The sequence below is a fragment of the Borostomias antarcticus genome (assembly GCF_949987555.1).
Source record: "Borostomias antarcticus genome assembly, chromosome: 7".
Classification (NCBI taxonomy): Eukaryota; Metazoa; Chordata; class Actinopteri; order Stomiiformes; family Stomiidae; genus Borostomias; species Borostomias antarcticus.
The window spans coordinates 29,852,728-29,877,865 of record NC_140240.1 but is presented as its reverse complement, the minus strand read 5'-3'; the positions used below and the strand labels follow the sequence as shown (position 1 = coordinate 29,877,865).

The 25,138-nt window shown below is 49.6% G+C and overlaps 2 protein-coding genes across 2 annotated transcripts; both read left to right on the top strand.

Annotated features, from left to right (window-relative positions):
• Positions 1 to 1,938: 1,938 nt before the first annotated feature.
• Positions 1,939 to 5,071, top strand: LOC311311503 (uncharacterized protein). Its single transcript, XM_084441229.1, has 2 exons — positions 1,939 to 2,124; positions 2,933 to 5,071. Exon 2 carries the CDS (start codon positions 3,028 to 3,030, stop codon positions 4,336 to 4,338), a length of 1,311 nt encoding a protein of 436 aa, XP_084297355.1. The 5' UTR covers positions 1,939 to 2,124; positions 2,933 to 3,027; the 3' UTR covers positions 4,339 to 5,071.
• A 5,748-nt stretch (positions 5,072 to 10,819) lies between these two features.
• On the top strand, positions 10,820 to 20,133 carry nfil3-5 (nuclear factor, interleukin 3 regulated, member 5). The gene is made up of 2 exons (XM_084441044.1): positions 10,820 to 10,982; positions 17,567 to 20,133. Exon 2 carries the CDS (start codon positions 18,104 to 18,106, stop codon positions 19,856 to 19,858), a length of 1,755 nt encoding a protein of 584 aa, XP_084297170.1. The 5' UTR covers positions 10,820 to 10,982; positions 17,567 to 18,103; the 3' UTR covers positions 19,859 to 20,133.
• Positions 20,134 to 25,138: the final 5,005 nt, after the last annotated feature.

The following is a 25,138-nucleotide window of genomic DNA, read 5'->3' as shown; positions in this document are numbered from 1 at the left end:
ACAGTAAACTGGTTCCTTCACCTCAAAATCCTTCCCTGTTGACTCAGTGACCGCGAACGCTGAAGAGGACATATATACAGAATGGGGGTGGGGTGGGAGGGGGGGAGGGGCTGTGGCTCAGGGGGTAGAGGGGGGCGTGTAATGAGGGCGGGGTTGGCGGTCCGATTTCTCGGCTCCTCCTCTTCGCACGTCCAAGTGTCCTTGAGTCAGAGGCGTGTGGACGGAAAGACACCGAACCCCAAATTGCTCCTAACGAGCGGGCTGGCACCTTGCGTGGCAGCTGGCTGCCATCGGTGTGTGAATGTGTGTGTGTGTGTGTGAATGTGTGTGTGTGTGTGTGTGTGTGTGTGTGTGTGTGTGTGTGTGTGTGTGTGTGTGTGTGAACGCCTGGGTGAACGAGAGGCTAATGTAAAGCACTTTGCCGTTAAGGGATAAAGGCGCTATATAAGTGTCAAGTCCATTTACCATTTACGGAGAGAAAATACACAAAGCAGCCATTGATGAAATTAACCCTGTGTGATTGTACAGTCACACCCTCTTCCCATTCTGAATCTCTCTGTAGTGATGGGCGTTAGCTAGCCCAGTGGTTGCAGCGTCTGACCAGTGACTGAAAGGTTGCTGGTTAGAGACCTTGAGAATAGATTTCCCATAAATCTTTTGACTGTATACCGTTGTGCCCTTGAGCAAGGCGCTTAACCCCAACGCTAGCTCCTAGTTGTGAGCGGCTTTGGATAAAAGTGTATGACAACATGCTACTCCATTTTGAGGTAAGAACTGGGCACTGGGTAATCCATATAGGTCAGAATAATGCAACTGACACCACATTGGTTTGTTTATGTGTGTGTGTGTGTATTTGTTTCATTTGGTTGTTTGTTGACAGATCGGGGAAATCCTATCTCTGACACACAGGCATTAACGCCGGCCTCTGAAAGTGCGGGCCTGGGCAGAGAGGCTGGCATCGGGCTTTGGGCCAAGCTGGCATGGGAGACTGGATCTGGGCATGGAGCCAAGAGGACAAGACAGAGAGAGAGAGAGAGAGAGAGAGAGAGAGAGAGAGAGGGAGAGAGAGAGAGAGAGAGAGAGAGACAGCTGTAATATAATTCTAATTACTGCATACTGTCCATTGTTGAAGAACTGAGGCAGGAGAGAGACTCCACTGTAATCGCAAAAAAACAACCACGTGCCCACTCTCTCTCTCTCTCTCTCTCTCTCTCTCTCTCTCTTTCCAAGATCGAGAGTGAGAGGGAGAACATTGAGTGCACATCAGGTCACGTAGTTCAGATAATGTGAGTTATTATGTATTAGGCTCCCAATTCCCCGTAATGTTACAGTTCCTGTGCCAAAGCATGCATATTGGTAATGCATAGCAGGGGCCACTGCTCGAGACCTTTCCCGACTGCACAGCGCACATGCGCACCCCCAGAAGAGCGCGTGCGGGTGAATTGAGTTCGGCGATGCACCTCCGAGCAACACGTTAGCTGTGTGGAGAGTTGAATCAAGGATCACGTTTATTCATCTACTGTAGGGGATTTACAAAGTTGATCCTATTAGATATTCATATTTTATTGGTCTTAATATAAAACAAACACGTTGAACCGCCTCTCTAATGCTGACTTTGCCCTGATCAGCAGAGATGAGTAACCTCAAAGGTAGCCTAATACGATTTTGGACGACGTAGCCTACAGCAGAACTTAAACTTTGACATATTTAATATCGCATTGAAATAAGCCGTTACGGCTGTTGCACAGATTGCATTGTATATCCAGATTGTGAGTTTATGGCACAGCCTTGGAAGGGTGGATTCGGGTGAGGAGAATAGAGCAGCTGAAAGCGGATAGGCTTGCTGTCCCTGACGGGGTAGGGCGTTGGTTCGAGGGGGAGGAGGCTCTTTATCCGGCGTGTCTCGCTGAGGCCGCGGGTTCAGGCGAGGTGAGGACGCGACCCGGGCTGAACCTGCAGCATGAAGAAACAAATATGAGTCGCGGGAGTGATCTCGGAACAGAAACAACCGGGAGGACGCGGAGGAGAGACGCGCGTAGGATAGAAGTTGCGATCACGACCAGATACAGACGTGTTTTTGAAGTGGTTTACGTGAAAAGGAATTTAGTGTAATTTCATCGAACGGTAAGTGAATTGAATATTCAGAAAGTGCATTTGAGAATATGGTATTGTTTTTAAAAGAATTGTTTCAGGTAGCACAGCTGTGTGATGCTGAATAAGTCACAATAGTTCTCGTTTTGTTGGATTAGGCTAGTAGTTGGGCAGTAGGCTATAGCCTACAGGCCGGCAAGAAACTTTTTTTGTAATGATATAACTTTTAAAAAGTATAATTTTCCAAGGCTATCCATGCCATTTCCTTTGTGTGTAATTTGTCAGAGTAGATAAAAACCTCACCCTTGCTATCGAGCATGAGTTGTGTAGGAATGTTCCCTGTAATGTTGCATAATATTTGGAAATTACTCGCCTGCAGGAGGATGCGCAACGCGCGCGCATTAAAACCATGTAATCCCACTTCTAGAAGGTTCCCTGTGCAATTCCCATTATGGTGTAGAATATCTTATCTGCTAATAAAACGCCGTTTCCAGTTAAAAAAAAAAAAAAAACCCACTTAGGCCATAGCCTCTGGGAATTGGCAGGTCACAAAATCAACAAAATCAGTGACATATTATCATCATAGTATAGTTAAAGATGCATTACAAATGAAATACTGAAATAGGCCTACAGCAGGCTATTTTTGGTTTAAACTATATCAGCTGTAGTTAATCTCTTAATGTTGACGCACATTTGAGAACATTTCATCATAGCAATGTCCCGGGCAACTATCTGGGTCGGCTGTTCCGTAAGCTACCGAAACGTTATGTAGTTACATCACACTGTTGTGGTCTTACGTAAACCGCACAAATCCGATTAATATCGCTGTCCTCTGCCACAGGGTTGTGCTATTGCATCGCGGATCACAACCAGCTGCCTTCACAACCCAGTGACCCGTAGAACTCCACCTCCCATCAAGCACCGCGGGCTCAGCCCATGACAGCTGCTGTCTCTGAGTGCCCGGTCATGAAGGAGCAAGGCGCTAGCAGCAGCGTTCTGCAGGACCTGTCGTGCCCCGCCGGCCCCCAGAGAGCGGAGGGGCCCGACCCGAGGCCTCCGGGCGGGGCTCTGTCCTTCACCGACGAGGCCGTGTCCATCCTGACGTCCAGCAGCCAGCTGGCCCGCTCCCTCCTGGGCCGCAGCTCGGCCTCCAAGCGCGCCGACAGCCTCGCCGCCGCCGGTGCCAGCTCGGACGACGACTGCGCCGTCCGTCGTAAGCGCGAGTTCATCCCGGACGAGAAGAAAGACGACGGGTACTGGGACAAGCGGCGGAAGAACAACGAGGCGGCGAAGCGCTCGCGCGAGAAGCGCCGTGCCAACGACGTGGTGCTGGAGACGCGCGTGCTGGGCCTGCTGGAGGAGAACGCCCGTCTGAGGGCGGAGCTACTGGCGCTCAAGTTCCGCTTCGGCCTGGTCAAGGACGTCGCCGACGTCGCCGTACTCCCGCTCGCCGGCCCCGCCCACCCCCAGACCCCCGGCCCGCGCTACTACCCCCACCACCAATCCGACGGCCCTTACCCCTCCCCCCACGCCGTCCCTGCCGCCACTGCCCACCACGCCCACCCCTCCCAGCACGGCGCCGGCCCGTACGGCGCGAGGGGGGCGGGGCCTCCCCGGGATGCGGCCACCCCGTCGGAGGACTCGGGGTTCTCCACCCCGGGGAGCTCCAACGTGGGGAGCCCCGTGTTCTTCGAGGACGGGCCGGGCGACCAAGGCGGGCGGCCGTCCCCGCGGGCGACGGCGGCGCCGGCGCCGGAGGAGGGGCATCAGCAGGGCCACGAGGCTCACCCCTGCCCCCCGGAGACCTACGGGCAGTACCACGGCCATGGCGATGGCGTGAGGTGCCTCCCGCACAAACTCCGCTTCAAAGCCCCCAGTGGCGGCGCTGGCGCCGGCGGCGCCAGCGAGGGGGCGGAGATCCCGGGGTTCGCCGGCCAGGATGTGCGGCGTGGCTGCCCCGTGGCCACCGTGGGTCCCCACATCCAGCAGAGGAACCCCCATGCTGCGTGGGACGCCAGGGGGGAGGGCCAGGCGGCGTGGCCCGGGGAGGAGGCCCGACCTGGGCATAGGCCGCAGTACCACTGCCCTCCCCCCGGAGGGTACAGCTCCCCTCCCACTCACAGCCCCACGGACTCCCATTACGCGACGGAGAACAGCGCCCTCAAGACCCAGCTCAGCTCGCTGTCTCTGGAGGTGGCCCAGCTCAAGAAGCTGTTCTCCCAGCAGCTGCTCTCCAAACTGGTCTGAGACCAGCTGGCCTCCGCCCCTAAACCACTACGGTGAGAGCCAATGGTTTCGCCTGGACTACAAAGACTGGCTTCCGGACACCATAACAGACCTTTTAATGGAAAATCGTCATTGATATGATTCTCAAAACTGGGCTTAATGTTGTCATGAACGACTGGTCCTGTTGATCTCACAAATAACTGTTCTGTCATGAAACAGGTCGAACCATCTCAGTCTCTCCACACAACCTGTATTCTACTTTGCTCAGATACTTATAGCATAGTTCCTTTGCTTGCTATACTACTGTGCTATTATTAATATACTGCTAGTATACTATACTGTGATTAGTATAGTATTTACATACTACCACAGGAAAGGAGGACAGACACATTCCAATAGAAACTGTGGAGAACATTACTTGTTTACCAATGTTGATGGTTTCCATTTATACGCTAACACATTTCCTGTCATATTTCCAGTTTCCTTGGTTTAAATAAAGTTTTTACACTCGACCTCAACCGAACAGGTGAGTTTGAAACACTGGAGAACAATACTAGATAGTTTTCAGCACAGCATCGTGAAGCACAATGTAATCTCACTGTTGATAACTCTTGGTTATGAATGATCAGCCATTTCTCTGTTTTTTCCTTTCGGAAAAAACATCCATTCCTTCGGATGTACTTTTCTGTATTTGCATCCCTCATATTGTGTATGTCAACAGTATCTGTTTTGCAAGAGAAAATCGCTCAATGCACTGTAAATATGCTTATGTACATACTGTACATGACAATAAAATGTTGGATTTTTATATTCTAGAGTTTCAGTTTGGTTTATTTGATTAAGAGGGACAATGAGTGAGTTGATTTGTCACGTGACTCAAAAAAACCACACGAACCACGTGAACACACGAACACAATTAAGCCCAACTAGATTAATTTAGCCTAGTTATTGTTCTTTGGAACATATTTTGTAGTGAAAACCTACTCGACACACTCTCCTGTGATAGTGTAGCTGGTTTCAGTGACCATAGTACTTCTGAATAGCTAATCTCGCCCACACACACACTCAAAACTCGGTGTTTTACAACACAGAGGCCACACACCGTCACTTGTACGGTTATATAAAGGGGAAAAAAATGTTCGACGCAAATAACACGGTGAGTGTTTTTTAATGCGCTATAATAGCCTACATTATTGACGCGTCCATCAACATGAACATGTAGCATGTGTATAAATTGATCTATAAAGTGTTTCTCCAAATGCTTGGCACAATATGGAGGAGCGTCGTTCACTAAATATAGCGCTCAAATTGAGACCGAAAATATTGTTTATAGACCACTAAAAGGCTTTTAACCAAATTACATTAGAGTGAGTGACTTGTATACATTATTTTGTTAGAGTAGGCCTGTATCTGGAATCTATTTTGCGCGTGGGGTGATAACACTTGCTCTAGGAGGTTGATCGCGTGCCGGCGTCCTGATGAAACCACGTCTCCAGAGGCCAGAGAGAGGCCTTATGATCTGGTCTCTCTCTCTCTCTCTCTCTCTCTCTCTCTCTCCTTCCTTTATCTCTCCTCTTTCCCTCCCCCTTCTCTCGCTCTGTCCTTCCTCCCTCTCCAGTCTCCACTTTCTCTCTCTTTCCCTTTCTCTCTCTCCTTCCTCTCTCCTTTCTCTCTCCTTCCTCTCTCGCCCTTTCCTTCCTCTCCCTCCTCTTCCCTCTTTCTCTTTCTCTCTCTCGCCCCCTCCTCTCCCTCGTCTCTCCCTCTCTCCCTCAGTGACGCAGTCAGAGCAGAGAGCTGCACGACAGGGCGGAGGAGAGGGGCGCGGGGGGGGGGCAAAGCCGGAGGAAACGAGTTCTCGCGGGATCTCAGGATGGAACGCGGCCGCACGACTTTTTTAGCCGTTTATCGTCAGCGTGCGATTCGGTCCGTTTGTCTGCCTCGGGTGGGCCACCCCCCGGTACACGCTCGGGCCACCCCCCGGTACACGCTCGTCTTTTGCCAGCCTACACCGAATGACCGGACAACGCCACTGCGTCAGGGCGCGACACGGCGAACAAAATAAAAGCCCCGTGTTACGCAAGATTTGACCTAGAGTTTCGCTGCGGGGGGGGAGTAGGGCGTCGGTCCCCGCTGTTCGGTAATGGGGTAGTGAGGGGGTGGGAGCGGGTAGCGGCAGAGCATTGAGAGGGTAGAAAGGTGTGTGTGTGTGTGTGTGTGTGTGTGTGTGTGTGTGTGTGTGTGTGTGGGCGTGGGGGGAGGAGGAGGGGGGGGGTTGTAAAGTAGAGCGGAGGAGAGAGGGGCTCCGCGGATGAGTCACATCCCCGCGTCAGCAGAAGGAAGAGCTATTTTAGGCACAGCGAGGAGAAGATGGAGCGGGGTGCGGCGGTGATGGTGCTGGTGGTGGTGGTGAGGGCACGGAGAGTATTGATTGGCCCTCGTCGGCCCGGTCGCACTAATGGACCAGACTCTTAATGTAGAGAGTGAGAGAGAGAGAGAGAGGGAGGGAGGGAGAGAAAGAGGGAGAGAGAAGGTGAAGAGGGGAAAGGCATTGAAAATAGGAGAAGAGTGCAGCTCATTTATGGACAGATGCATTAGAATTGAATTGTCCTCTGGGCCCTACATAGGCTATAGTCTACGAGACTAGAATAGAATAAAATAGAATAGAAAGTTTATTTAGCCATGTGTAACAAGTACGGGTAGATATAGGTAGGCCTAGTAGGCCTACATCGGAATTCTTGTAATCGCGTGTCCTTACAGCGTATTATCAGTTAATCAGTTCCTCATTCCACTCCTACTCAGTTCGACATTTAAAGGTTCCCAAACTGGAAATTTCCTATACTACAGTAGCCTATCTGTCGTCTAGCAATCTATCAGGATCACCCTCATCTATTTATCACATCCCATCATAGTCTGTGTCCATGTAGGCAGTGCAATAATATCACGTTCATACAGCTGTGAATAGTGTTCAACTGTCCGGGTGCAGTTCGGCGAGATGGTGCGATCAGGTGGTAGCTGGGGTGGTTGGTGTCTCTCGTGATGGAGATGGCCTTCCTGGCTCTCTTCACCTGACACTGACATCTCAGGTCTGTCTGACACTGTCAGTGTTAATGAGCCTAGTGTTCAGACATCACACTGTGCTCTCTTGACCTGGATTGAGGTGTTTTTATGATTTTAAAAACCCAACACTAGGGGGCGTCACGGAGCTAGCTCTGAGCTCGGGTTGTAGCCTAGTCTTCATTCACAGTCGGGCTTCACCACGGAGCTCTGATTCAAGCGTAGTGCCGGGGCTCCCATGTTTTGTTCTGAGAATTTTTTTCTTCTTCATACTTTTAAATGGTAAATGGACTGCACTTGTATAGCGCTTTTCCACCTTAGCGGCACTCAAAGCGCTTTACAATGGCCTCTCATTCACCCATTCACACACCAATGGCGGTAGCTGCCATGCAAGGTGCTCACCTGCTCATTGGGCAATTGGGGGTTAGGGGTCTTGCTCAAGGACACTTCGACATGTGGACAGTCGGAGCTGGGATTCGAACCACTGACCCTTCGATCACTGAACGACCCGCTCTACCAACTGAGCTACAGCCGCCCCACAATTAAGGTTAAGAAAGTAAAGTCTCTTCTCTTGATTTGCACCTTCCTTTCTTTATTCACAAGGGCATACATTTTCATATGGAGGATATTGCGTAATATCACTTTTATGAAAACATGAAGTGACACACACACACACACACACACACACATTGCGACCCTACCCCTACGCTCCAAGTCGATACTGCCACTCGAGCGATCGCAGGCTGCCAGAGAAAACACAACAGTACTGAGCAGCAGATTCCCCTCAATCTCCCCCTGCTCCTCCCCCCTCTCCCCCTCTCCCCCCCTCCCCCAAACCACCCACCCTAATCCACTGCTCCCGGAGCCCGTTGGTTGCTAAGCAGGCGCAACGATGGTCGCCAAGGCAACGCTCCCATGCAGCAGTTGCAGCTGGGGGGAGGGTGTGTGTGAGCGTGTGTGTGTGTGTGGGGGGCGGGGGTGGTGGGTTGGAGAGGGGGGAGGAGCTAACCAAGTTCAAGGCCAACGTCTCCTCAAGGTTGTCTGGAGGATGGCGGCGCGGAGACAAAGAGCCGGGGCTGATGGGTAAGAGAGGGGGGGGAGGGGGATCGATCTCCAATCTGGAGCCTCCCTCTCTCCCACACACACACACACACACACACACACACACACACACACACACACACACACATGCATCCTGTTCACCAGGGATGTTTCCTAGGTGTAGGCCTGTATATGTATCAGCAGTTAGGCCTACAGTATGTATCATGGTGTGAAATGGGATTTAAAGAGGACCTGGACTACATTTCCCACCGTTACTCCACAACACTGTGTGGTTAAAACATGAGTGTTCTTCCATTAAACATGTTGTGTATCCTATGTGAGCCGGTCTTCTCCAGGGCCAGGCAGAGCACACGCCACGGATCGGATCGCCATCTACGTACGAGCGGGTCGTTCAATGATCGAAGGGTCAGCGGTTCGAATCCCAGCTCCGACTGTCCACATGTCGAAGTGTCCTTGAGCAAGACACCTAACCCCAAATTGCTCCCAATGAGCAGGTTAGCACCTTGCATGGCAGCTACCACCATTGGTGTGTGAGTGTGTGTGTGAATGGGTGAATGAGAGGCCATTGTAAAGCGCTTTGAGTGCCGCTAAGGTGGAAAAGCGCTATATAAGTGCAGTCCATTTACCATTTACAGAGAAAGGCACAGTCAGCGGAACGTACCTCAGGGGGAGGGGCCTCACCCTGACCTCGATGAAATCCACACCATGAGGTGCAAGACCAAGGTCAATATAGGGTCCTGAGGGACCCCAGCCACCCAGACAACAGGCTGTTCTCTCTGCTACGGTCAGGGAACCGGTACCGCACCCACATGGCGAGCATGGAGAGAGTCAGGGAACCAGTATAGCGCACCCACATGGCGAGCGTGGAGAGACTCAGGGATACACTACCGCACCCACATGGCGAGCATGGAGAGACTCAGGGAAACAGTACCGCACCCACATGGCGAGCGTGGAGAGACTCAGGGAACCAGTACCACACCCACATGGCGAGCGTGGAGAGACTCAGGGAAACAGTACCGCACCCACATGGCGAGCATGGAGAGACTCAGGAAGAGCTTCTTCCCCTGGGCCATCCGGCACCTGAATGACACTAGCTAGTGTATATAGTGTCACTATAGTGTATACAGTAGTATCAGTATATCTAGAGTATAGTGTCACTATATCTGTATAGTAGATGACAGTAGGCTAACCCCCCCCGGGATTTCTGTTTATTTATAGCATGTTCATAATAAATCCATGCCTTTATTTGTAGTTTTTGTGAAATTTGTAATTATATATATTTTTTAGAGTACATCATGGCTCCAGCAGTAACATTGCACTGTAGGCCTACATGTGACCCATCAAAATCCTTTGTCTTAACCTGATGCGTGTGTGTGTGTGTGTGTGTGCCTGTGTGTGTACCCAACAGTTGTTTTCCCAGAATTCACAAGTTTAATTATCATTTCCCATAAAAGAGTTGTTGTGACGTATTCAATAATCTCTATTTGGAAATAACAATGCGTGCGTATACGTGTATGAGTAGGTAGGCTACCCAGCATTTGCTTGCCCGGACATCACAAGTTTAATTAACATTTCTCATGAAAGATTTGTTGTGACGTGTTCAATAATCACCATTTAGAAATAACAATGCATGTTTGTGCGTGTGTATACGTGTATGTGTCTATTTGTGTGTGTGTGTTTGTGTGTGTGTTTGTTTGTTTCTAATCTCACTACACGTTAGACTATAGACATTACAGTATGATATAATAGTCTGAGTAGTTATGCTCATATTCCTGACACTTTCTGTTATGAAAATGAATTGAATTTGGACTCTGAGCCCCCTGATGTAATCCCATTTGTTGTGTAAAATTTGAAAAACAAAACCGGAAAAAAAAGAGCTCTCTGTTGCAACATCCCTTCTCTGTCTCAACGCCCTCTCCCCCCCTCTCTGTCTCTTACTCAACACACACTTCGGAGACATTACGGTAGCACACAGACACACAATGGTAAAATGTAATTGGGTTTGGCTCTCCGCTTATACACCCTGTTCAGCAAGAAACTGTCAGTGTGGATCTTTGCCCTAACATCCGAGTAATAGCCTGTAAGAGTCGGGCGTTGTGCTGATACCACCATAACCCTCTTACCCCTCGCCCCCCCTCCCCTCCCGTGTGACCTGCCGGTGTTGCATCAGGAGGGCAGTTAAACAGAGGAGGGGGGCAAACAGGGAGAGAGCGCGAGAGAGAAAGACCAAGAACGTGACTAGGCAGCCCGAGCGATGTTACGCAACCGCTGACCTACTAACACACATTCTAGAGGGGAGAGGGAGAGAGAAACTGGAGCAAGCCCCCAATAACACTAGACTCAAAAAGAGAGACAAGCATCCAGTCTCTACTACATCCTGAGCGACTGAACCTGCGAGCGCAGAGAGACCAGGCGCGCGAGGGGATCTTTCATCCATTCTTCCAAAAGAGCGCAGAAGGGAACCGAGGACACGAACTTCTACTGCGGAAGAAGAGCAGCTTTTGGTCGGACATCGTGCATTTTTGGGGAGATACGTCACTTTTGTTAAGGTACGTTGGTGTGTTTTCTGTTTCTGTCAAATCTATGCGTGAATTGTGTAACTCTTTGCGTGTAGAATAGGACCGTGGATATGAATTTGTTCCTGATGTTTGTAAATAGCTGACCTGTGTGCGCAGTCTATTCAGATAGAGACATGATGCTCATGTATGGGGTATTGTTCACATGGCGACTCGCCCCTACCGGTAGCAAGACTGGGACTTTGAGGCATTTTTTTAGCCGACTAGATTTGTAATATATATTTCTACGTTAATTAAGTAGAAGTGTCCAACACTCCGTTTTTGATGCATCTATGTTTTTCGTCCAGCGCAGTGTATTGAGCATGGATGCCTTTGTGTGATGTGACGGGCGCATTCCTAAATGTGTTCAATGTCAAGGCGAGGCTACGTTTTCCCCAATGGTATTTTCTAGGAAATGGGGGTCGGTGGCCGATGTAATTGTAACCCTTTCATTGTAGGCATGCACCTATTGGACATATAAGGGTATATTTTGGTCAAACGATGTCTCTCTCTCATGAAATTTAAAGCAATTATTTAGTAATAGCATTGAATTCCGTCCAAATGACAGGTGTAAGATATATGTAATTAAGCTATATTCCATTTACAAAGGCCAAGAATAGCATGATTGTACGGTAGGATAATATAAGGCTATTATTTCTAAGTATGCAAACAGGAGCGTAACTGAAAACTTCCTCATTGAAGTGCCATGTGTTTGCACCAGTGTAACCTAGCTCTCCATCACGTATAGACGGGGCACGTCCTAGCGGTGACCTCCTTCTGTCCTGTCGCCATTCCACGCTTCTACCAGAAATACTTGTTCGCCTGTCAGAGCAATTATCTGTAATTTGTGACATAAGTGATTATGTAGATGCGCACATCTCTATTCATGTGTCCTACACACCCCGTAGGAATGTAGGGCAAACGGGACAAAAGTCAAATTTGTCTTTACGTATTTTTAAAGAGCTGTTTTATCTCAGAATCAGACATAAAGAGGGAATTTCGATTTTAAAACTATTGCTGTAATTACATGGTTACAAGCAGGGATCAATAGGTGGTGATAAATTATGAGATAAGACCTCCGCACTTATATAATAGCCTACCATGCTACTCTTCCATGGACAGGAAATCAATTATACTGAAATTCAAGCCATTCAATATTTTTATATCGCACTATGAATAATGAAAATATCTTTTACATGATTCATTTCTACATTTATTTCGTTCTATTTATTTATTTATTCTACTGCATCATGTATTATGGACAGAAATGTATGAAGTCCGTTGAAGCATTTGCATCAGTTGTTACATTAAAATGTAGCTATTTTTGTAACAGGTGCAAAATGTTCAAAGCACTGTTCTTGAAAGGGGATCAAATCTGTTGAAAGGAAAACCAGATGTTTCTGTGCAACAAGCAATCAGGGCAGTTGCCCCTGGGCAAGGCAAGCGAGCTGCCTTACGCAAATCACTTCCCAGACCTGAACAATGATGTAACTCAACCCTCACGACCAAGAGCCCTCTCAGCTACTTTTTACCCTCGACAGACAACCCCCCCCACCCCTACATTTTGGAAAACATACATGAAGTTAAACTGGTATCATTGTTGTAACATTGGTCTCTCTCTGAAACAAAAGCATGCTGTATATCTGGTCCTTTTATCTGGCGGAAAGTTGCGAACAAGTTCCCATGGGATTTCTGCCCAGGGCCACGTTGCGTAATTAAAATAATACAAGGTTGTGGTGAGGACTAGGGGAGTATCCAGGATGTGATGTAATGTGATCGCCTGCCCCCCACCCCCTCGCCTGCCCCCCCCCCCTCTCGCCAGCTAAGAGCACAGCTCTGGTGAGGGTTTTTTTCGGCTGCCAGGTGGCCTGGTATCAGAAGTAGGCCAGTAACGTCCTCCAAATGGAGGTCAAATCGGTCTCTCTGGCCGGGCGAATTCAGGATGTGTGAGTCAAGAGTCAACAGCCGTACTGGTGACCACACAGCGAGCAGAGCTGCTAACAAGAGTATATTTGGGGATGGGGGGGGGGGTGGGGGTTGGGGTTGGGGGGGGGAAACTCCCTTATAATTTTTCTCTTCCATAACTCGCTGCCTAGTTTGACCTACTTACACTATGCATACCCTACCCACCATTTAGTGGTCAGAGCTTAATAGCATGTCCTATTGAAAAACTAGATGTTTGGTGCACTCTGCTGACCTCATCCATCTCTCCGGAAAACCGCTATGGAATCTGAAGCAGAGCCCTTTCATATGGGATCTACCACGCGGAGATAAGACGGGCTAATATCCGTCACGTTGACGGTGTTTAACATGGGTCTGTCGCTTAAACTGAGACGTTCTATAGCTAAACTGGAGATAGATCACTTCTGCTGTGAAGGAATGCAGACTAGGTCACAGTCACGGTCTTTATATGAGGGCAGACCCATCATGCGAGCGGCTTTAAGGGAAACAGCTGCATTGAGTGATGTCCAATAGCTGAGCTAGACAGACGGACAGACAGACGGACGGACGGACGGACGGACAGACAGACAGACAGACAGACAGACAGATAGATAGATAGATAGAGATATAGAGATAGATAGATAGATAGATAAATAGATAGATAGATAGATAGATAGATAGATAGATAGATAGATAGATAGATAGATAGATAGATAGATAGATAGATAGATAGATAGATAGATAGATAGACAGGGAAGAACATACTGAGACCAGGTCTATGTTATAGAAGTGCTCTGCAGACACTCATTCACTCTTTCACTGAAGGGGACCACAAAACACATTTGAAGTGGGGCACTTCTGAATGAGTGCTTCTCACTATCCAGGTATGCTAGTTGGTCTAGTTGGTACAGAGTGTCTGTTGGGACATGCGGCGTGTTTGTATTTGTGGTGATGCCTTTTATACCGGGTACCGCAAACTAATTAGGAAATTAAATACGGGGCATGGCATGCACGGCCTTTAAGGCGGATTTTGCAAGAGTCCGCGAGCTGTGACACGTGACCGGAGAGGCGCATGCTGATATGGAACTCTATAATGACCTGGAATGTCAGGATTCTTAGTGGCTAGTCCGCTCTTCTTGGAAGACAGCGTTAAGCCGAAATGTGTGTGTGTGTGTGTGTGTGTGTGTGTGTGTGTGTGTGGATCATATCCCTGAGATGGATGAGGAAAGGAGTGCCACACATTATTCCGACTTTGCGGAGTCAGAGGCGCAACAGTTCCACGGCTACGAAGGCCTGGGAACCGTCAGTTCCCCATCGAAAACGCGCAGATAATCATCATAGCAACGGTGACTCATTGGTGACTCATTGATTTAAGGATGACTGTTGTTTACAGGTCTGAAGAATATCATTACAAAATGTCCCCTTTTAAACTTGTAGGCACAATGAAGACCCTTGTTGGAGAGGGAAGAGTCACACTCTGTTACATGAACATTGTTTGCAATGTTTTAAATCTACCTTGTCCCTGTGTGTGTGTGTGTGTGTGTGTGTGTGTGTGTGTGTGTGTGTGTGTGTGTGCGTGCGTGCGTGTGTGCGTGTGTGTGTGTGTGTGTGTGTGTACCTGTAGCTATTACACAACACACGGCTGTCTTTGGACGCTCGTCAAATTGACATTCAACCCTGCAGTTCCAAGGGAGGCTGTGTCTGTTTTTAGCTGGGATATGGGCGACTCTGACGTCAATGACATTTGCTCCGCCCATTTCTATTTCAATTGGCGCTAATGCGTGTTGTTTAACTCAGTATAGTCCTCTTCGAGTCAAGAGGTTATCAAGGAATTAATGTTGCATATGAGTCACCGAGGCTTTTATAATCAGATTTTCAGCTGCTGACGTATGTAGGTTTTTTTTTTTTTTCGATCACACGCTGCAGTGTCGGTAACATCAACTCTCATGCCCACCAACTGAATTCCTCCAGCACCCCTCCCTCCCGTAACCCCCCCCCCATCTCGCTCTATTTTTGGAGCTTAGCCTACTCTAATTTCCTCCTCATCTCTCTCTCTTTCTTTCTTTCTCTCTCTCGCCTTCCCGCCACCGCGCCTCCCGCAGTCCTACTGGCCTATTTCATGGCGCGGCGCAGTTTCTAGTTCAGTGGGACACCGGAATGTATAGGCTTGTCCCCCCTCCCTCTCTCCCTCCCTCTCTCCCTCCCTCTCTCCCTCCCTCTCTCCCTCCCTCTCTCCCTCCCTCTCTCCCTCTCTCGCTCCCTCCCGAGCTCTTGCGCAACGACGTATGGAAACGGCTATAAGGAGAGGCCCCATATCCAAATAGGGCTTAGGCTTACGTAAGACATGATGGTCTAGTTATATAATGCTAGTTATATAATGCCTTATGCGGTAAGTCAATAAGGGGCAATGGAAGCTTTAATCTTGCGTGGAAACGGAAACTAGTTCCACTTGGTTAATTCAGAACTCCTTATTCCCAGATGAGAGGCGGTTTCTGGTGTTAGGGGAATACGCACCGCCAATGCCGGGAAGAGAAACGGAGGTTAGAGATAGTGTGGCGGTTGGTGCGCGTGTGTGTGTGCGTGCGCGCGCACCACCCGTTCGAGGTTATGTAACGCCGAGGTCATAGACATCTGGATTGAGGGAAGAGTGCAAACCCAGACTAGATGAGCAACTCACCAGATTAGAGAGCGGTTATGTGGTTTTGTACGCTGACTTCAGTAGTCTGAGAGATTAAGGCGGGGTCGCCCCACGAGGGAAACTAGGTCAGAGCACCCAAAGATAACTTATTTCGTTTTATTTGACCTATTCATAGACACCGTCCTAGAAGCTGACGTGGATATGTCTAACATGTATAATAGGCTACTTAATTTAGGCTAATTTAATATTATAAAACACATTATTGATATGTTTCCTTGTCTTGCCACTGTCAATATAAATTCAGATCACACACATGTAATCAATTGCTCCAATAAATCCAGTGCAGCAGATGTCACCTCTGTGTGTGTCTGAGCTGTTATCAGCGCCACCGACGGAAACGGACTGTGTCAGTATTTTGACAGATGTGTGATGATTTCTTTTAGCGTCTTGCTCCACGATAAGAGTCCCAGAGCAGTGATTCGTAACCCAGATTGTTAGGTTGTGTGTGTGTGTGTGTGCGGGCCTGCGTTTTTTGGATAAGATAAGAATGCCGAATAACACAGGGTCGATGCGGATGTCTGCTCGACGCTTTATTGAGAACTGCAGGGAAACAGCTGGGGCTTTTATGGGACGGTCCAACCCAAAACAGATCCAGCGTCTGTTATGTAACCACACCGAGATGAGTCAACAGCGTGCAAAAAAAAAAGGACGTTGGGTAAGGTTTCCTGCGTGGGTCGTAGCGTAGGCTACAGTCGATAGGTTACACACCGACCGCGTTGCGCAATATCTGGCTGGCGGGCCGGTTTTTTTCGACAGCCACCGAGACCCTGAGAGGTTCTGAGTCCCGACCAGATGGGCCGTCGGAGCCAGATCCACATCAACATCCGCCCGCGGCCCCCTTCCCACCCCCTAAAGAGCAGGTTGAATAACAAATCAGGTTCGCCTCAGTGGGCGAATTAGCCCCGGTTATGATAGCGCACACAAAGACAGGACCGAGCCTCGGAGCGGTACTATGAGAACCGGTTACATGTGGTTCTTGACATTTCGGCGTTGGCTTTTAAACGCGTTGGTGAACACAATGTTAAATAAACAGCGACAGGAAGTCCGGGCTACCTGGAAATACTGAGACAGACTGCCGCGAATTGTCCCACTGCCCTACTACCCCCTCTCCCTCCCTCCCTCCCTCCCTCCCTCCCTCCCTCCCTCCCTCCCTCCGCCAGGGTGCCTGTCTGTCTGCAGGCCTGGCACCCGACCACCCCCGCCCCGTGGCCTCGTCCCGGTTACGTGACTTGCGATGCTGCGGTGTCTTACACAAGAGCTCTGCAGCACGGCTCTCGCTCAGCCCTGCCCCTCCCCGCACCCCCCCCCCTCTCCCCCCACCACCGCTGACCTATATTCCTCTGGAAAACGTACCGCTACTACCCCCTTCCCTCCCTCCCTCCCTCCTTCCCTCCCTCCTTCCCTCCCCTGTGACCGTCTCACCTCTCTCCTCCCTTCATCCTGTGTTCTGCTAAGAGTTACGTCGACCTGAAAGGCTCATCGGCGTCTTCCACCCCCTTTGTCTGATGCTCTCTTTGTATTTTGTATTGAACCCGGGGATTGGAGCAAGTGTACAACATGTAACCCCTGTTTGTAGCCTTGGCACCAGCCGCGGAACACGATACCAGGACTAGGACTGGATATGAAAGGTCATACAGTAATTAGCTAGCGACAAAACGCAACGAGGTCTAACGCAAGCCGGGGTTATGTCATAGCAGTTATTCGCCTATGGGCGTTGGAGCAGGAAACGTCGGTTGGAGTTTGTAATTTCAGACTGGCATCGGTGCATAATTCAAATCCACAAATTCATTTATAGATAGATCATGGGACCGTATCGGGTTCAACCTTTCAGGTCCGTACGCGCCGTGCCGACGTTCAAATGTATAGTGGGGGTGCGGTATTTATTCAGGCGGCTAATTAATCTTCCTCTCTCTCTCTCTTTTTCTCTTCCTCTCCACAGTCTTTTTCTTCGTGAGCAGGCAGCAGTGAAACCGTGTCCCGTGGGACCACCGGGCCGTGGAAAAAGCCTCAGAAGTTCGACAGAGTGACCCACATCGCCGAGAGACGCGCCACAGAGAAGGAAGGGGCACCGGCCCACTCGCTCAGCGCAGCTCCGCCGAAGATTAACAAAGGAACAAGCGGTTGAGAAAGACGATTCTCTCCGTTCCGCCCAGCTGCCAGACGCCGACAAGGCTTTGAGGGATTAACGACTCGAAGGCGAACTTTTCAGACGGTTCCTGGAGTTTTTCCAACGACCCACGCAGACTTGAAAGGCAGCCGTTCTCGGGTTTCGAGTTGAAGTTCAACCACGAAATCAATGAGGTTCTCCCTCAGAGGATCTCAAACACCTCACCCAGAGTTTTTCGCAGATCCTGCGACTTAGGCGGAGGGAACCTTCAGGGGAAAAAAAAAGTTTGCCCCCAACAAAGTACTTAGCCCCTCCCTCCCCCCCTTTGCCCTTCGACCCCCGACCGATCCGGTCCCGACGAGACAAAAGATGGAGAGCCTGAGTCTTCACCTCCAGTCGTCCGCCAACAAAAACAGCATGGACGTGGACACCTACTCCAACTACAGCGAGAGCCTCCCCTCACCTCAGCCCGACTGTGGCGACGACGGGCCACGCCCCTTCCGCCAGGCCAAGGGCAGCAAGTCCAGCATGTCGTGCCGGCGCAAGCGCGAGTTCATCTCCGACGAGAAGAAAGACGCCTCCTACTGGGAGAAGCGCCGCAAGAACAACGAGGCGGCGAAGCGCTCGCGCGAGAAGCGCCGCCTCAACGACATGGTGCTGGAGAACCGCGTCATGGCACTGAACGAGGAGAACGTGCGCCTGAAGACGGAGCTGCTGCAGCTGAAGCTGCGCTTTGGCCTGATAAGCACCGCCTCCTACATGGAGAAGAGCCAGCAGATCTCCAACAGTGCGGCGGCGGCGGCCAGCGGAGGGGGAGGAGCCAACGCCGCCCCCGGCGGCAACCCCTACTTCTCCAGCAGCGGCTACTCCAGCGCCTCGCAGGTGATGCTCAACTCGGACTCGTCCGAGGCGGAGCAGTCGAGCCGCGGCGAACGCCACACGCCGCTGCCCAAGTACTCGCCGCGCGGCTCGCTCTCCGACCTGTCCGACGGCTCGTCCAGCGACAGCCCCGAGCCGCTGGGATACGACATCAAGAGGGAGTCGTCGCCCGGCGCCGACCTGGACGACGGGATCTCCGTGGCGGGCGGCGTCTTCGACGGGTCCCAGGAGGACGCCGACTCCGCCATGGACTACCAGCCGCAACGCCACCGCCACCACCAGGAGTCAGCCGCTCCGCCCACCGCCCCCGCCCAACGCAGCGTGATCCTCTACCGCTCCGGCGGCGCCTCCTACCCCTCGGACAACCAGCGGGGCGAGGAGGCGGAGCTTAGCGGCCGGCGCGGCACCGCCCAGCCGGCGATGAACCAACACCGCCACGCCTCCGAGAGCGTCATCGAGGTGGCCGAGCGTCTCGAGCGGAAGACCCTGGACTCGCCGCCCTACGAGTACGGCGAAGGGTCGATGTACGACGGCGGTCCCCAGCAGCAGCAACACGAGGCGCAGGGCGGCCATTACGGCTACCGGGACGACGACACCCGCGAGGAGAACCCCTTTGCGCCCGAGCTCCTCCGCAGCAACGAGGAGGGCGGGTCCTACTTCTCCCAGCGCCACGCCGCCTACCTCAGCACCCTGGACGAGGAGGAGCCGCCGGTCCTCATCTACGAGGGCGGGCCCCGGACGGACGGCTACTACCAGTCCTCATCCGGCAAGGACACCTACTCCAGCGACGGCGAGCCCCGAAGCTCCGACAAGGAGGGCTCCACGGACGACGAGTCCCCCTCCTCCGCCTCCTCCACCTCCGAGATCGGCGGAGTCTCGTCGGCGGCGATGGCGGACCACTATGTCAAAGGCACCGCCCTTCCGCACAAGCTCCGCCTCAAGTACAGGGCCCTGTCCAACGGGGTGTGCGGCGCCGCCCACGGGGATGCGGCGGTGGCGGCGTACGGCGGCCACGTCTCGGCGTCCCCGTCTCCCACGCTGCCCCAGCACCCCTACCTGGCGCTGCCCGGCAGCGGGCACGGCGGCGGGCACGGGAACGCCAAAAGCAGTGAGGCGGACAACGGGGCGGGGTACATGGAAGGGCGGGAGTCCCAGACCAATGAGAAGAGAGAGGAGGCAAGGAAGGAAGGCGGGAAAAAGGCGCCTGGCGGCGTGTGGAACGGGCGGAATAAGAGGCGGGATTAGGCCCCGCCCCCCACCTCCGGAAACTGGACTTTTAAGATGATGTCACACCCTATGACCTCCATGCTGCATCAACTGTTGTTTCACTACCTACCACTATGCCAACAGTCTACCATGACCCCGGGACAGAAACCCGACCCGCTCCCACAACCGTACGGTCTAGACAATGGCGTTAGCTCAGCGAGCCGTACGGCCCTGTGGGCAGCGGACGCAGGTTCGACGTCACGGTTCACTGTGTCACTTTGTTTTATCGTCTGTGTTTTTTTAGTTTTTTTTTTACTACGGACCTCAGTCGGTTCTCATTTTCCAATAAGGACTAGAATGGAACTTATATCCCGTTCTGCCTGTGAGATTTCGGTTCCTCGGACAGTAGGACGGTCGAAAGGACTGATCGGGTCTGACCCCATGTGACCTTTCAAACAAACTCCCCCCCTCACCCCACCTCCGGTATGCTGGCGTGGTTGCCGTCTGGCCAGCGAAGCGCGCCCACTTCTCGCATGGCATTATGGGAACATTCCCTTGACCAAAGAACACCATCTCTCCCGTCCCCCGGACAAAGAGTTCCATTGTTCCTCGCCCCCGAAAAGCATCTGTACCCGTTTCCGCTATCCTCACCCCCTTCTCGACACAGCTGAACCCCCCCCCCATGACTTTTCAAACACTTGGATTGTATATAACTGTGATATAAATTTACATATATTTAAATATATTTTATGAAGAAAAAAAAAAAAGAAAAAAAAACACAACAGGGAAAATGGAAGTCGTAGACATGAAAAGTTACATTTGTCCTTGTTGCGGTTATTGTACAGTCCTATCTCGTCGATGAAATGCCTAAAATGTTTTCCTTTCTCTGTGTCTGAATGAACCACAGCTTGTTGTACAAATCCTAGCTGTCCTTTTCCTCATGTCTCCTCCGGGCCCAGGCCTTAACTGCGGGGATGTCGTGTCAACGTTGTCACAACGTTGCATACATAGCGGCCAAGTTATGTTGAGGGCAAACCATGGATCAACCTATGGTCACCCCGACAAACTGCCCCAACCTCTTAAACACACAAACGCCACACTGTCAAGGCCAAGTTATCAGCATTATGACAGGTTTACAGTCTTGGTAGAAGCAAGCAAACAGTTGAGATTTCCTCACATCGTTGGAAATGAATGATTAGCACTTGAGTTTCAGTAGGTGAAGCTGCTCTTGTCTTTGTCTAAGATGGCCGCTTCACGCCCATAGGATCAATTCCCTGATGTTGCTGCTCTACCTGTTGTCCCCCACCTGTACGAGCCGTGTTAACTGTTTCACTTCCAGGTGCCTGCCTGTGGCCACGGTGTATAAATGTAAAGTTTGTTCTTTCTCTCTCCTTCTTGAAATATTTTATTATTTGTATTATTATTATTTTTAATATTATTATTATTTTACGTTTTATTCTGTTCTTATTGTATTATTATTTGGGTTATAAATGTGTGTCTCGACCCCTGTGTTATATACCCTATGCTCTTCCTGGTTGTGATATGTATTTACCCATGATTCCCTGCTCACCATTTGTACTCTGTGATACTGTATAACGTTTGTTGTTTGCCGAATGGTTTTACAAAAATTGAGGAAATTTGACTTGTGTCCAGCAGAGACCGTGTATTGCCATGCATCACAAAGTGGAAAGTGGGATGGTTATGGTGGAAAAAGAAACACATCATTTTTGGATTGTGAAATGAAAAATAAATAAAATGATGTTGAATTTCCAATGTTAACGATGTTTCACGTCATTCTTGCACACTGTCACAAATGATGACGTCACACAACAGGGCGGTCTCCGAAATTAGTTTCGTCCAGTCCAGAGCAAAATTGTTATGAAATTAGCTCTGTGTAGAGCGATTCAATAGATTAAATACATTTCGTATTTTCTGGAACGAAAAGTCGTGATATACGGTTGCACACAATGACATTTTGTACACAAACACACCAGGTGATTTATGGGAGTCAAGAGCAGTCAACATTTAAATGAAACAGAAAATGTATTTGAAACTAGAAAGTACAGTTTAGAAAATGTGTGAATATTTTCAAAGCAACAGCTGCCACCACTCTAAAAACATGATGCTGAACATTCCACCAGCAGTTTCAATGGCACAAAAATTACTATTAAAAGTTAAATTACTAAAAAACTCTGAATACATCCGGGAAACAGCTAAAGACGATGAACATTTTAAAGTTTGAATGAAGTTTCTAGCACAAAGTATGAAGGTCCAAAAAACTGAGGAGAATAATAACTAGAAAGTACATTTTCTGGAGAAAATGTGAGGTGGGCTAGCTGCTGCAGCTGTATGTAACAGCTACTGCTAGTACTACTATGGACCGGGCAATCTCCATGCACCCACCGGTGAAGACTGCGTCTCTAGCCCACTCAGGGGCTGAATTGTGGGGTCCATGTCGTGGACAGTGGCGTGGTGGCAGGACTCCGCCCCCTCAGGTCAGAGGTGGTCTGGGACAGTGTACCCCTCTCTGGGCCACCTACCTGACTCCACCAGTGAAGATCATGTGTCTCTATTCCACTTTGGCTGAGTTCTGTGCTACCACATTAGTTATAAAAGGGTGCCTGTACCTTTAAGAGAGGCTGCACATGCACACAAATTCAAAAAAAGCAACAGCTGCCACCACTCTAATCCCAACTGACACTCTGATCCTAGACATGGTTCGCTTCAGACAGCTCTACCATGAAAACTATAAATGTTACAGCTTATATATTGACACCATCGCAATCCTGAGAACTTGCAGAACATTTCTAAGTATAATATGTCAGTATAGCTTAAAGACTGTAGTCATGGCCACAAGTTAGATAAAGGGTAAAAATGCAAAATTAGCAGCTCAAAAGTTTTGCAAAATTAGCAGCTCAAAAGAGTGCGTTGCCATACGTTTCAATGGGGAGCGCAGTTGCCAAACAAATCGTCATACAGCAAAAACTATAAGTCACACAGCTTAGATACTTACATTGTACGAATCAGCACAGTTGTGTGAACGTTTCTATGTATAATATGTGTATGAGCTCTTAAAACTGTAGGCATAGTGACAAGTTAGAAAAAGAGTAAAAATGCAAAATTAGCAGCTCAAAAGCTAGAGTGCAGCGCCATACTTTTCAATGGGGAGCGCAGTTGCCGAACAAATAAATAAAGAAAGAAATAGTGGGAATATCCCAAGTTGGGCTAGCTTTTACAAGCTAGCCCTCCTAATGACCAACTGCCGCTAGAATGTTCTGAACATTCCACTGGGGAGCATGGTTTTCCTGTCCCAAGTATCACCATTCATTCTATATGAGGAAAGCATGGCCAGCTTCAAACAGCTCTATCTCAAGAAGTATAAATGTCGCAGCTTAGATATTTACACCGTAGGAATCCTGGGAACCAGATGAACATTTCTGTATATATAAATCAGTGCAGCTAAAAACTATAGGAGCAGTGACAAGTTTTATTCATTATTTAGTCATATTTATTCATTGTCCCAGATTGATGGAATGTTCAGTTTTAGAGTGTTGGCAGTTGGTGATTTGAAAATATCCACACGTTTTCTAAACCGATGCCACTCCTACAGTTTTAACAGCACAAACACATACATCGAAATGTTCACACGATTCTGCTGATTCGCACAATGCAACATTTTCTAAGCCGTGCGATTTATAGATTTCAAGTTATGAACATTTGATTGACAACCATACTCACCATTGAAACAAATGGCGCTCCACTCTAGCTTTTGAGTTGCTAATTTTCTAACTTGTCGCCACTTCTAATGTTTTTAAGCTAGACAGACATATTATATTGTAATATATTATATATACCGAAATGTTCACCTGGTTCCCAGGATTCCTACGGTGTAAATATCTAAGCTGTGACATTTATACCTCTTTATACCTCTTGAGATAGAGCTGTTTGAAGCTGGCCATGCTCTCCTCATGTCTGCCCTCTAGTGCTGGTGTGCAACGGTATTGTTCTGATTGGTCTAAATCTCTACGAACGGACACACACATACACGGGCACCAGTGTCATAGAAGCAGCTGCGCCACTTAAAAAAGCCACCAGCGGAACCGTGATATCACTGAGGAAAACAGTGAATTCAACTCAACATTCGAGTGCAACACAGCTGCTCCCTTGCACAACAGTCTCAGAGAACAAATTGTTACGTTGCACACGTCAGCACAGAACACAAGGTTCCTCTTAAGTGAGGTTGTTTACAATCTTCATGGATACGTCTAAAATAGCTGCTGTGTCTCAGTGTTCCTTCTCTCCCTGCCCCCCCCCCCCCTCCCTCTGTTCCTGGCATGGAGGACTCGTAAACCGAGGAGCCTCATCGTGACTTACTGTACAAGCACACCGAGACCCAGCAGGCCAGCAGAATTTGACATGGATTATGTAACCGTGGTCTGGTTACTCACGTCATGAACACCCCCTGAGACACACCAAAAGGCCAAGGAGCACAGTACACATTATCACACACACACACACACACACACACACACACACACACACACACACACACACACACACACACACACACACACACACACACACAATGGATGGTACATCACATTTTGTACACACATTGAGGATGTGGACTAGATTAGGCTGTGCTCAATCACTGCCTCGCTCAGCTGTGCAGCGCGGGCGAGGGGATAGAGAGAGCAGCAGGCCCTCCACTTACATATCGCCGTTCAGTCAACCTCTGCGTCTTTGGCCGACTTACATAACAACACATTGGCATTCTCTCGATAAATGGTTTCTTCACTTAATAAAAAGACTGACGCAACTGAAATAAAGGTGTGTATCCGGCCCTAGAATTCCAGGTCACCAAGGCAATGAAAATGTGCTGTTGACACAGTGGGAGCAGGGAACATCCCACAATGCATCACACCGCAGAGAGCATAACAAATTATATAACGACGATTTGGACGAAGAAGGCCAGGAGGAATTTTAGAGGCTGGCAACAGTGCAGGAAGTAGTTGGTGGAACATGCAATGGAGCAGTCGAGCTGGCTGCTTGGTTATAACACAGCCGCGTTGCATAACGGGCATTTAGAGAATGAATAACTATGATGGGTCTGCTATGAATTATAAATGACACATCGACGCATAACACTTACGTCATACGCGGAGCCTTTGATGATTAGCGCGCAGTTATTCATTGTAAATTGGAACACAGTCATTCACTGTAAACGGCGAATCCACTGATATTGCTTGTGCTAATTATAACTAACTGTGTCACGTACTACGCATGGGATTCATGGAGTCAGCATAATCAGCTCGGTTG

Excerpts from the sequence above, each read along its gene's own strand:
- nfil3-5 (XM_084441044.1), top strand. The coding sequence starts at position 18,104 with ATGGAGAGCCTGAGTCTTCACCTCCAGTCGTCCGCCAACAAAAACAGC.
- LOC311311503 (XM_084441229.1), top strand. The coding sequence starts at position 3,028 with ATGACAGCTGCTGTCTCTGAGTGCCCGGTCATGAAGGAGCAAGGCGCT.